This window comes from Salmo salar, chromosome ssa22 (genome assembly GCF_905237065.1).
Source record: "Salmo salar chromosome ssa22, Ssal_v3.1, whole genome shotgun sequence".
NCBI classification, from domain to species: Eukaryota; Metazoa; Chordata; class Actinopteri; order Salmoniformes; family Salmonidae; genus Salmo; species Salmo salar.
Genome location: NC_059463.1, coordinates 62,004,662 through 62,018,891, shown reverse-complemented (window position 1 = coordinate 62,018,891; position 14,230 = coordinate 62,004,662). Strand labels below are relative to the sequence as shown.

The following is a 14,230-nucleotide window of genomic DNA, read 5'->3' as shown; positions in this document are numbered from 1 at the left end:
ATATGTTAAACACCTATCCATGGGCTGTGAGATCTAGCTGATTGGTCGGTTGATATGTTAAACACCTATCCATGGGCTGTGAGATCTAGCTGATTGGTCGGTTGATATGTTAAACACCTATCCATGGGCTGTGAGATCTGGCTGATTGGACCTCTTTCTAGAGCTCCGACCTGAAGATCATTGACATCATGATTCCACCTCGTTTTCTTCCGAGTTCCCAGTTGTCTTGAAAGCACCCTAAATCCAGAGAATGTCAGACTTTGATGACAAGTGAACACAGCAAAACAAGATGAGTCCAAAAATGTATTGTCTGCTGCTGCATAAATGATGTAATATGCCAGGGAGATGTGTATACTGTAGCTAAGAAAGTAATACTAAGTGTATGTTGTGTAGTAAGCTGTTAGTAACCCATGTGCCTCACCCTAATAATTTGGTCTATTTTCACCTCTTAATTCCCCCTACTGTTCTAACTTGATGGTGCACATGTAGCCTTTAACCTGTTTTAGAGAAATGTAATCATTGAATATTGTAAGAGCTTTCATGCCCCCTTTATTTATCCTCCGGTTCTGACTTGGTGTAGAGGGAGAATACTGTAAAGAACAGCCCATAATCTGAATTATGTCTCTGTACATTTCAAAAGTGCAAAACAAATAGATATATTGACTAGGTCCGTCCTAGCCCGCTCATTAATGTCTTAATCGAAATTATGCATTGCCTCTTATCCATCCACTTGTCGTCCCCTTATGCCACAGTTTGTACAATTGTCATTAGAAATCACATTTGTTTAAGCAAGTCAACCATATCAGCTATGTTTTCTTAAAAGCCAGTAAATGAGGCTAAATGAACTGTTTCTCTGACACACAAGGCTCCGCTGATAGCCAGGTGCAGCAGTGGTAAGGTGTTGGGACTGCTGTTGGGACTCTGCTGTTGGGACAGCTTTACGTAGGCCCTAACAGTTAGTGGGCATCGTTTGTCACCGTTATAGTGCAATTAATGTATTGTTTAGTGTTGTGTTGTGGGTTTGCTGGAATGCATCTTAAAAAAAATATATTTTTTTATTTTATTTGCCCCACCAAGATATACATTCTAAAACCACCACTGCACCCGTCTATAATGACCACACTAGAACAACCAGCCCCTGGTGAGACTGGCCGACTGGGATGTATTAGTACAGTCTGATTATCCTGTCTGGGATGTATTAGTACAGTCTGATTATCCTGTCTGAGATGTATTAGTACAGTCTGATTATCCTGTCTGGGATGTATTAGTAGAGTCTGATTATCCTGTCTGAGATGTATTAGTACAGTCTGATTATCCTGTCTGAGATATATTAGTACAGTCCGATTATCCTGTCTGAGATGTATTAGTACAGTCTGATTATCCTGTCTTAGATATATTAGTACAGTCTGATTATCCTGTCTGAGATGTATTATTACAGTCTGATTATCCTGTCTGAGATGTAATAGTACAGTCTGATTATCCTGTCTTAGATATATTAGTACAGTCCGATTATCCTGTCTGAGATGTATTAGTACAGTCTGATTATCCTGTCTGAGATGTATTAGTACAGTCTGATTACCTGTCTTAGATAGAAAAGTAATCAGACTGTACTAATTTGAGATGTATTAGTACAATCTGATTATCCTGTCTGAGATGTATTAGTACAGTCTGATTATCCTGTCTGAGATGTATTATTACAGTCTGATTATCCTGTCTGAGATGTATTATTACAGTCATTACCTGTCTGAGATGTATTATTACAGTCTGATTATCCTATCTTAGATATATTAGTACAGTCTGATTACTTTTCTGAGATGTATTAGTACAGTCTGATTATCCTGTCTGAGCTGTATTATTACAGTCTGATTATCCTGTCTGAGATGTATTAGTACAATCTGATTATCCTGTCTTAGATATATTAGTACAGTCTGATTACCTTTCTGAGATGTATTAGTACAGTCTGATTATCTTGTCTGAGATGTATTAGTCCAGTCTGATTATCCTGTCTGAGCTGTATTATTACAGTCTGATTATCCTGTCTGAGATGTATTAGTCCAGTCTGATTATCCTGTCTGAGCTGTATTATTACAGTCTGATTATCCTGTCTGAGATGTATTATTACAGTCTGATTATCCTGTCTGAGCTGTATTATTACAGTCTGATTATCCTGTCTGAGATGTATTAGTACAGTCTGATTATCCTGTCTGAGCTGTATTATTACAGTCTGATTATCCTGTCTGAGATGTATTAGTCCAGTCTGATTATCCTGTCTGACAGTTGTTTACCTGGGGAAGGTGCGACTGCGTAGCTCCTTGATGAACACCTGACTGCCGTTCTGAACCGCTCTGATGTCTCCTCTCTGTCCCGTGTCGTGTTTAGTCCTTTTCTTGTTTTTCACTAAAAGAAAACAAAAATATTAACACACATAAACACAAACAACACCGTTAGGAACAACAACAAAATATATGTACTGTGAGTCACTAATAAAATAATATCACCATAAGGGTCCTATTGACTAGACACCACAGGGTTAGGGGTCCTATTGACTAGACACCACAGGGTTAGGGGTCCTATTGACTACACACCACAGGGTTAGGGGTCCTATTGACTAGACACCACAGGGTTAGGGGTCCTATTGACTAGACACCACAGGGTTAGGGGTCCTATTGACTAGACACCACAGGGTTAGGGGCCCTATTGACTAGACACCACAGGGTTAGGGGTCCTATTGACTAGACACCACAGGGTTAGGGGTCCTATTGACTACACACCACAGGGTTAGGGGTCCTATTGACTAGACACCACAGGGTTAGGGGTCCTATTGACTACACACCACAGGGTTAGGGGTCCTATTGACTAGACACCACAGGGTTAGGGCCCTATTGACTAGACACCACAGGGTTAAGGCCCTATTGACTAGACACCACAGGGTCAGGGGTCCTATTGACTACACACCACAGGGTTAGGGGTCCTATTGACTAGACACCACAGGGTTAGGGGTCCTATTGACTAGACACCACAGGGTTAGGGGTCCTATTGACTACACACCACAGGGTTAGGGGTCCTATTGACTAGACACCACAGGGTTAGGGCCCTATTGACTAGACACCACAGGGTTAGGGGTCCTATTTACTAGACACCACAGGGTTAGGGGTCCTATTGACTAGACACCACAGGGTTAGGGGTCCTATTGACTAGACACCACAGGGTTAGGGTCCTATTGACTAGACACCACAGGGTTAGGGGTCCTATTGACTAGACACCACAGGGTTAGGGGTCCTATTGACTAGACACCACAGGGTTAGGGGTCCTATTGACTAGACACCACAGGGTTAGGGTCCTATTGACTAGACACCACAGGGTTAGGGGTCCTATTGACTAGACACCACAGGGTTAGGGGCCCTATTGACTAGACACCACAGGGTTAGGGGTCCTATTGACTAGACACCACAGGGTTAGGGGTCCTATTGACTAGACACCACAGGGTTAGGGGTCCTATTGACTAGACACCACAGGGTTAGGGCCTATTGACTAGACACCACAGGGTTAGGGGTCCTATTGACTAGACACCACAGGGTTAGGGGGTCCTATTGACTAGACACCACAGGGTTAGGGGTCCTATTGACTAGACACCACAGGGTTAGGGGTCCTATTGACTAGACACCACAGGGTTAGGGGTCCTATTGACTAGACACCACAGGGTTAGGGGTCCTATTGACTAGACACCACAGGGTTAGGGTCCTATTGACTAGACACCACAGGGTTAGGGGTCCTATTGACTAGACACCACAGGGTTAGGGGTCCTATTGACTAGACACCACAGGGTTAGGGGTCCTATTGACTAGACACCACAGGGTTAGGGGTCCTATTGACTAGACACCACAGGGTTAGGGGTCCTATTGACTAGACACCACAGGGTTAGGGGCCCTATTGACTAGACACCACAGGGTTAGGGGTCCTATTGACTAGACACCACAGGGTTAGGGGTCCTATTGACTAGACACCACAGGGTTAGGGGTCCTATTGACTAGACACCACAGGGTTAAGGCCCTATTGACTAGACACCACAGGGTTAGGGGCCCTATTGACTAGACACCACAGGGTTAGGGGTCCTATTGACTAGACACCACAGGGTTAGGGGTCCTATTGACTAGACACCACAGGGTTAGGGGTCCTATTGACTAGACACCACAGGGTTAGGGGTCCTATTGACTAGACACCACAGGGTTAGGGGCCCTATTGACTAGACACCACAGGGTTAGGGGTCCTATTGACTACACACCACAGGGTTAGGGGTCCTATTGACTAGACACCACAGGGTTAGGGGTCCTATTGACTAGACACCACAGGGTTAGGGGTCCTATTGACTAGACACCACAGGGTTAGGGGTCCTATTGACTAGACACCACAGGGTTAGGGGTCCTATTGACTAGACACCACAGGGTTAGGGGCCCTATTGACTAGACACCACAGGGTTAGGGTTCCTATTGACTACACACCACAGGGTTAGGGGTCCTATTGACTAGACACCACAGGGTTAGGGGTCCTATTGACTAGACACCACAGGGTTAGGGGGTCCTATTGACTACACACCACAGGGTTAGGGGTCCTATTGACTAGACACCACAGGGTTAGGGGTCCTATTGACTAGACACCACAGGGTTAGGGGTCCTATTGACTAGACACCACAGGGTTAGGGGTCCTATTGACTAGACACCACAGGGTTAGGGGCCCCTATTGACTAGACACCACAGGGTTAGGGGTCCTATTGACTACACACCACAGGGTTAGGGGTCCTATTGACTAGACACCACAGGGTTAGGGGTCCTATTGACTAGACACCACAGGGTTAGGGGTCCTATTGACTACACACCACAGGGTTAGGGGTCCTATTGACTAGACACCACAGGGTTAGGGGTCCTATTGACTAGACACCACAGGGTTAGGGGTCCTATTGACTAGACACCACAGGGTTAGGGGCCCTATTGACTAGACACCACAGGGTTAGGGGCCCTATTGACTAGACACCACAGGGTTAGGGGTCCTATTGACTAGACACCACAGGGTTAGGGGTCCTATTGACTAGACACCACAGGGTTAGGGGCCCTATTGACTAGACACCACAGGGTTAGGGGTCCTATTGACTAGACGCCACAGGGTTAGGGGCCCTATTGACTAGACACCACAGGGTTAGGGGTCCTATTGACTAGACACCACAGGGTTAGGGTCCTATTGACTAGACACCACAGGGTTAGGGGTCCTATTGACTAGACACCACAGGGTTAGGGGTCCTATTGACTAGACACCACAGGGTTAGGGCCCTATTGACTAGACACCACAGGGTTAGGGGCCCTATTGACTAGACACCACAGGGTCAGGGTCTTATTGACTAGACACCACAGGGTTAGGGGTCCTATTGACTAGACGCCACAGGGTTAGGGGTCCTATTTACTAGACGCCACAGGGTTAGGGGTCCTATTGACTAGACACCACAGGGTTAGGGCCCTATTGACTAGACACCACAGGGTTAGGGGTCCTATTGACTAGACACCACAGGGTTAGGGTTCCTATTGACTACACACCACAGGGTTAGGGGTCCTATTGACTAGACACCACAGGGTTAGGGGTCCTATTGACTAGACACCACAGGGTTAGGGGTCCTATTGACTACACACCACAGGGTTAGGGGTCCTATTGACTAGACACCACAGGGTTAGGGGTCCTATTGACTAGACACCACAGGGTTAGGGGTCCTATTGACTAGACACCACAGGGTTAGGGGTCCTATTGACTAGACACCACAGGGTTAGGGGCCCTATTGACTAGACACCACAGGGTTAGGGGTCCTATTGACTAGACACCACAGGGTTAGGGGTCCTATTGACTAGACACCACAGGGTTAGGGTTCCTATTGACTAGACACCACAGGGTTAGGGGTCCTATTGACTAGACACCACAGGGTTAGGGGTCCTATTGACTAGACACCACAGGGTTAGGGCCCTATTGACTAGACACCACAGGGTTAGGGGTCCTATTGACTAGACACCACAGGGTTAGGGTTCCTATTGACTAGACACCACAGGGTTAGGGGTCCTATTAACTAGACACCACAGGGTTAGGGTTCCTATTGACTAGACACCACAGGGTTAGGGGTCCTATTAACTAGACACCACAGGGTTAGGGGTCCTATTGACTAGACACCACAGGGTTAGGGGTCCTATTAACTAGACACCACAGGGTTAGTGGTTTGAACCAAACAGACCTGAATGGGGAAAGACATCCTGAACCTCTCTTGTCTTATTGGCTACAGTGTGCACTAATTAATGAAGCCCTGTGTAGTGTCAGCCTGGAGGACTGCAGTAGGTACGCCAGAGAGACGGACAGAAAGACCTACTGGTGGATTTTCCATCGGTCTTCTCACAGTTGGGACAGTGGTAGATGTCAATGTCTGGAGCCTCGTCCTCATCCACACCAACACAGCTGGAACACACAGAGAAATACATTGGCTATATAATACAGCTGAAACACACAGGGAAATACATTGGCTATATAACACAGCTGAAACACACAGGGAAATACATTGGCTATATAACACAGCTGAAACACACAGGGAAATACATTGGCTATATAATATAACACAGCTGAAACACACATAGAAATACATTGGCTATAAAACATAGCTGAAACACACAGAGAAATACATAAGCTATATAATATAACACAGCTGAAACACACAGGCTATATAACACAGCTGAAACACAGATAAATACATAGGCTATATAACAGCTGAAACAACAGACAGAAATACATTGGCAATATAACACAGCTGAAACAACAGACAGAAATACATTGGCTTGCTCCTCAAGAAATGCCGGCGGCCATGACAGAAGCCAATCTCGAGTTGTCTTGGGGGTGTGGTTTGATGTGGGTGTTTCTTGGGTGTGTCCTTACCACCACCAAGACACGCCCCTCTGTCAGGACCTTTCACCCTCCCACTCAAATCACAACAAAAAAAACCTCCTGCAGGTTCAAGTTCAATAACTACAGGCAGATTTATGGTGAGACGTCGGAGGAAGCTTTGAAAAGGTCCATAGCTTTCAGAATAATATGAGAAGAATGCAATTGTTGAATTTATTTCGATATTCTAAACTAAGTGTTATGCTAACATTCAAATGCAGGCCCATGTAGAATAAACCATTTACATAACAGAGCATTCAGAAAGTATTCATACCCCTTGACTTATTACACATTTTGTTGTGTTACAGCCTGAAATTAAAACAGTTTTCCCCCCCTCAATTTAAACACAATACCCATAATGACAAAGTGAAAACATGATTTTAGAAAATTGTGAAAACAAAATACAGAATATTTAAGTCTTACCATAGATTTTCAAGATGATTTAAGTCAAAACTGTAACTCGGCCACTCAGGGACATTCACAGTCTTCTTGGTAAGCAACTCCAGTCTATATTTGGCATTATGTTTTAGGTTATTGTCCTGCCGTTTCTTTTTATCCTAAACAACTCCCTAGCCCTTGCCGATGACAAGCATACCCATAACAGCCACCGCCATGCATGAAAATATGAGGAGTGGTACTCGGTGATGTGTTGTGTTTGCCCCAAACATAATGCTTTGTATTCAGGACATAAAGTTCACTTCTTGGCCCCATTTTATGCAGTTTTACTTTAGTGTCTTATTGCAAACAGGATTAATGTTTTGGAATATTTGTATTCTGTACAAGCTTCCATCTTTTCACTCTGTCATTTAGGTTTGTATTGTGGAGTAACTACAATGTTGTTGATCCATCCTCAGTTTTCTCCCTATCACAGCCATTAAACTCTGTTTTAAAGTCACCATAGGCCTCACGGTGAAATCCCTGAGCGGTTTCCTTCCTCTCCGGCAACTAAGTTAGGAAGGACACCTGTATCTTTGTAGTGACTGTGTGTATTGATACACCATCCAGTGTAATTAATAACTTCACCATGCTCAAAGGGATATTCAATATCTGCTTTTTATTTTTACCCATCTACCAATAGGTCCTCTTCTTTGCGAGGCATTGGAAAACCTCCCTGGTCTTTGTGGTTGAATCTGTGTTTGAAATTCACTGCTCGACAGAGCTCTTACAGATAATTGTATGTGGGGGGTACAGAGATGAGGTTGTCATTCATAAATCAGGTTAAACACTATTATTCCACACAGAGGGAGTCCATGCAACTTATTATGTGAGTTGTTAGTACATTTTTACCCCTGAACTTATTTAGATTACCATAACAAAGGGGTTGAATACTTATTGACTCAAGACATTTCAGCTTTTCATTTTCTATGAATTTGTAAAGATTTCTAAAAACACAATACCCCATAATGTGAAAGAGGAATTGTGTGTAGGCCAGGGACAAAAAAACTAAATTCAACCCATTTTAAATGCAGGCTGTAACAATAAAATGTGGGAAAAGTCTACTTTCTGAAGACACTCTAATACAATAGAAGCACTGCTCTATTAATATAACAATGTGCACCTTTCATCGTTCATTCCTAACCGATACAGATACTGTCTGGTGATAACGGCAAAACCATGGTAACATGTCAGAGTGGTCATGCCCTCCTGTCTGGTGATAATGGGGTTACCATGGTAACATGTCAGAGTGGTCATGCCTTCCTGTCTGGTGGTAATGGGGTTACCATGGTAACATGTCAGAGTGGTCATGCCTTCCTGTCTGGTGATAATGGGGTTACCATGGTAACATGTCAGAGTGGTCATGCCCTCCTGTCTGGTGGTAATGGGGTTACCATGGTAACATGTCAGAGTGGTCATGCCCTCCTGTCTGGTGGTAATGGGGTTACCATGGTAACATGTCAGAGTGGTCATGCCTTCCTGTCTGGTGATAATGGGGTTACCATGGTAACATGTCAGAGTGGTCATAATTCCTGTCTGGTGATAATGGGGTTACCACAGGAGTTCCCTGATCTCCCTCTCCATATTGACTACCGTAATTTCCGGACTATTAAGCGCACCTGAATATAAGCCGCACCCACTGAATTAAAAAAAATAATCATTTTGAACATAAATAAGCCGCACATGTCTATAAGCCGCAGGTGCCTACCGGTACATTGAAACAAATGAACTTTACACAGGCTTTAACGAAACACGGCTTGTAACAAAAATAAATAGGCTTTAACGAAACACGGCTTGTAACAAAAAAATAAAAAATTAGCAGTAAGCTTTAGTTGTCTTTTTGCACTGAGTCAATTCCTCACGCTGCTGTTTCCAACGTCTTATCATCGACTCATTAAGACCAAGCTCCCGTGCAGCAGCTCTATTTCCTTTTCCAACAGCCAGATCAATCGCCTTCAACTTGAAAGCTGCGTCATATGCATTTCTCCATGTCTTTGCCATGATGAGGGTGACAAAATGACTACCGTAATCAGAATGATGGGAAGTTTGAGAGCGCTCGATTTAATCTAAACAGTAAACTAAAATTAAAAAGTTGTTTGACCTTAACCCGTTCGGCAATTTCATTGGTCTAATGAAAGCTTCATGCTGGCAAAAAACTTAGCACGTCACAGAATGTGTTTTTTTGGAGAGAAAAAAAATTGAAAGCGGGAAAAATCCATATATTAGCCGCGTCATTGTTTAAGCCGCGAGGTTCAAAGCCTGGGAAAAAAGTAGCGGCTTATAGTCCGGAAATTAGGGTAAAACCATTCAATTCAATAATTAAAAAAAACAACACAAGTAAAAGTTGTGTCTAGTAACATTTTAATGCCGAGTACCAGGTCTCTGTCCATTCAGAGACATCAGTATCTAGCCTGTCTGTCAGAGTGTCTGGTCTCTGTCCATTCAGAGACATCAGTATCTAGCCTGTCTGTCAGAGTGTCTGGTCTCTGTCCATTCAGAGACATCAGTATCTAGCCTGTCTGTCAGAGTGTCTGGTCTCTGTCCATTCAGAGACATCAGTATCTAGCCTGTCTGTCAGAGTTCTGGTCTCTTCCTTCAAGACATCAGTATCTAGCCTGTCTGTCAGAGTGTCTGGTCTCTGTCCATTCCAGAGACATCAGTATCTAGCCTGTCTGTCAGAGTGTCTGGTCTCTGTCCATTGCAGAGACAGTCAGTATCTAGCCTGTCTGTCAGAGTGTCTGGTCTCTGTCCATTCAGAGACATCAGTATCTAGCCTGTCTGTCAGAGTGTCTGGTCTCTGTCCATTCAGAGACATCAGTATCAAGCCTGTCTGTCAGAGTGTCTGGTCTCTGTCCATTCAGAGACATCAGTATCTAGCCTGTCTGTCAGAGTGTCTGGTCTCTGTCCATTCAGAGACATCAGTATCTAGCCTGTCTGTCAGAGTGTCTGGTCTCTGTCCATTCAGAGACATCAGTATCTAGCCTGTCTGTCAGAGTGTCTGGTCTCTGTCCATTCAGAGACATCAGTATCTAGCCTGTCTGTCAGAGTGTCTGGTCTCTGTCCATTCAGAGACATCAGTATCTAGCCTGTCAGAGTGTCTGGTCTCTGTCCATTCAGAGACATCAGTATCTAGCCTGCCTGTCAGAGTGTCTGGTCTCTGTCCATTCAGAGACATCAGTATCTAGCCTGTCTGTCAGAGTGTCTGGTCTCTGTCCATTCAGAGACATCAGTATCTAGCCTGTCTGTCAGAGTGTCTGGTCTCTGTCCATTCAGAGACATCAGTATCTAGCCTGTCTGTCAGAGTGTCTGGTCTCTGTCCATTCAGAGACATCAGTATCTAGCCTGTCTGTCAGAGTGTCTGGTCTCTGTCCATTCAGAGACATCAGTATCTAGCCTGTCTGTCAGAGTGTCTGGTCTCTGTCCATTCAGAGACATCAGTATCAAGCCTGTCTGTCAGAGTGTCTGGTCTCTGTCCATTCAGAGACATCAGTATCTAGCCTGTCTGTCAGAGTGTCTGGTCTCTGTCCATTCAGAGACATCAGTATCTAGCGTGTCTGTCAGAGTGTCTGGTCTCTGTCCACTTCCTCACATCAAGTCTCCATGTCCTGGCTCCATAAATGTTTATGTGAACACACAGTCCCTGTTCTATTAACCAATGGCAGTTAGGACAGGTCATATCTGACACGCAGACCCTGTTCTATTACCAATGGCAGTTAGGACAGGTCATATCTGACACACACAGACCCTGTTCTATTACCAATGGCAGTTAGGACAGGTCATATCTGACACACACAGTCCCTGTTCTATTACCAATGGCAGTTAGGATAGGTCATATCTGACACACACAGTCCCTGTTCTATTACCAATGGCAGTTAGGACAGGTCATATCTGACACACAAACAGGTACTATGTTGAAATTTGAACAGGTTAAACTAAACCCACCTAATTCTGTTTTCCCCATTGGAGAACAGACAAGAGGTGAGGTCTTTGGCATAGCAGCGTAGATCAACTCCTGGCCCCTCATTCAAAGGTACTGGTCGGTCACACACACACACACACACACACAGAGAGTACTGATTACATTATCAATGGTGGTTATGATCAGGCTGGTTCCACCAGGCTAGGTTATACCCTGGACATTATATGGTGATCAGGCTGGTTCCACCAGGCTAGGTTATACCCTGGACATTATATGGTGATCAGGCTGGTTCCACCAGGCTAGGTTATACCCTGGACATTATATGGTGATCAGGCTGGTTCCACCAGGCTAGGTTATACCCTGGACATTATATGGTGATCAGGCTGGTTCCACCAGGCTAGGTTATACCCTGGACATTATATGGTGATCAGGGTGGTTCCACCAGGCTAGGTTATACCCTGGACATTATATGGTGATCAGGCTGGTTCCACCAGGCTAGGTTATACCCTGGACATTATATGGTGATCAGGCTGGTTCCACCAGGCTAGGTTATACCCTGGACATTATATGGTGATCAGGCTGGTTCCACCAGGCTAGGTTATACCCTGGACATTATATGGTGATCAGGCTGGTTCCACCAGGCTAGGTTATACCCTGGACATTATATGGTGATCAGGCTGGTTCCACCAGGCTAGGTTATACCCTGGACATTATATGGTGATCAGGCTGGTTCCACCAGGCTAGGTTATACCCTGGACATTATATGGTGATCAGGCTGGTTCCACCAGGCTAGGTTATACCCTGGACATTATATGGTGATCAGGCTGGTTCCACCAGGCTAGGTTATACCCTGGACATTATATGGTGATCAGGCTGGTTCCACCAGGCTAGGTTATACCCTGGACATTATATGGTGATCAGGCTGGTTCCACCAGGCTAGGTTATACCCTGGACATTATATGGTGATCAGGCTGGTTCCACCAGGCTAGGTTATACCCTGGACATTATATGGTGATCAGGCTGGTTCCACCAGGCTAGGTTATACCCTGGACATTATATGGTGATCAGGCTGGGTTATACCCTGGACATTATATGGTGATCAGGCTGGTTCCACCAGGCTAGGTTATACCCTGGACATTATATGGTGATCAGGCTGGTTCCACCAGGCTAGGTTATACCCTGGACATTATATGGTGATCAGGCTGGTTCCACCAGGCTAGGTTATACCCTGGACATTATATGGTGATCAGGCTGGTTCCACCAGGCTAGGTTATACCCTGGACATTATATGGTGATCAGGCTGGTTCCACCAGGCTAGGTTATACCCTGGACATTATATGGTGATCAGGCTGGTTCCACCAGGCTAGGTTATACCCTGGACATTATATGGTGAATACAGTGATCAGGCTGGTTCCACCAGGCTAGGTTATACCCTGGACATTATATGGTGTTTACAGTGATCAGGCTGGTTCCACCAGGCTAGGTTATACCCTGGACATTATATGGTGAACAGGCTGGTTCCACCAGGCTAGGTTATACCCTGGACATTATATGGTGATCAGGCTGGTTCCACCAGGCTAGGTTATACCCTGGACATTATATGGTGATCAGGCTGGTTCCACCAGGCTAGGTTATACCCTGGACATTATATGGTGATCAGGCTGGTTCCACCAGGCTAGGTTATACCCTGGACATTATATGGTGATCAGGCTGGTTCCACCAGGCTAGGTTATACCCTGGACATTATATGGTGAACAGGCTGGTTCCATCAGGCTAGGTTATACCCTGGACATTATATGGTGATCAGGCTGGTTCCATCAGGCTAGGTTATACCCTGGACATTATATGGTGATCAGGCTGGTTCCACCAGGCTAGGTTATACCCTGGACATTATATGGTGATCAGGCTGGTTATACCCTGGACATTATATGTTGAACACAGTGATCAGGCTGGTTCCACTAGGCTAGGTTATACCCTGGACATTATATGGTGATCAGGCTGGTTCCACCAGGCTAGGTTATACCCTGTACATTATATGGTGATCAGGCTGGTTCAACCAGGCTAGGTTATACCCTGGACATTATATGTTGAACACAGCGATCAGGCTGGTTCCACCAGGCTAGGTTATACCCTGGACATTATATGGTGATCAGGCTGGTTCCACCAGGCTAGGTTATACCCTGGACATTATATGGTGAACACAGCGATCAGGCTGGTTCCACCAGACTAGGTTATACCCCGGACATTATATGGTGATCAGGCTGGTTCCACCAGGCTAGGTTATACCCTGGAAATTATATGGTGATCAGGCTGGTTCCACCAGACTAGGTTATACCCTGGACATTATATGGTGTTTACAGTGATCAGGCTGGTTCCACTAGGCTAGGTTATACCCTGGACATTATATGGTGATCAGGCTGGTTCCACCAGACTAGGTTATACCCTGGACATTATATGGTGATCAGGCTGGTTCCACCAGGCTAGGTTATACCCTGTACATTATATGGTGATCAGGCTGGTTCCACCAGACTAGGTTATACCCTGGACATTATATGGCGAGCAGGCTGGTTCCACCAGGCTAGGTTATACCCTGGACATTATATGGTGATCAGGCTGGTTCCACCAGGCTAGGTTATACCCTGGACATTATATGCATCTGGGAAGTAGAAAATTATGTCAGTTTACATAAATTATGTTCCACAATTGGCTTATCAAATGTATCAGTGGGTTACCTTCTGTATTTGTACAAATGAACCTGTGAAAGCTGCTGCCTCTGACAGCCTCTGGCCGGATACTTGCCAAAATGTGTCTGACTGTTCCATTCATATGAATGCTCACAGTGATGGCATGTCTGCATGATGCTGATTAGAGCCTCTTAGCCAGCAAGCTAGTTAGGTAGCTAGTTAGGTAGCTAGCTAG

At 45.1% G+C, this 14,230-nt stretch overlaps 1 protein-coding gene across 3 annotated transcripts in view; it reads right to left on the bottom strand.

The window, feature by feature from the left end:
* Positions 1-14,230, bottom strand: part of LOC106591232 (lysine-specific demethylase phf2) — a 130,315-nt gene that overhangs the window by 102,443 nt on the left and 13,642 nt on the right. For all 3 annotated transcript variants that reach the window (XM_045705073.1, XM_045705072.1, XM_045705074.1), the window contains exons 2-3: positions 6,395-6,480; positions 2,286-2,397 (exon numbers count right to left, since the gene is read on the bottom strand). In XM_045705073.1, the coding sequence (XP_045561029.1) occupies positions 2,286-2,397; positions 6,395-6,480 (198 nt within the window). The remainder of the gene's footprint in view (positions 1-2,285; positions 2,398-6,394; positions 6,481-14,230) is intronic.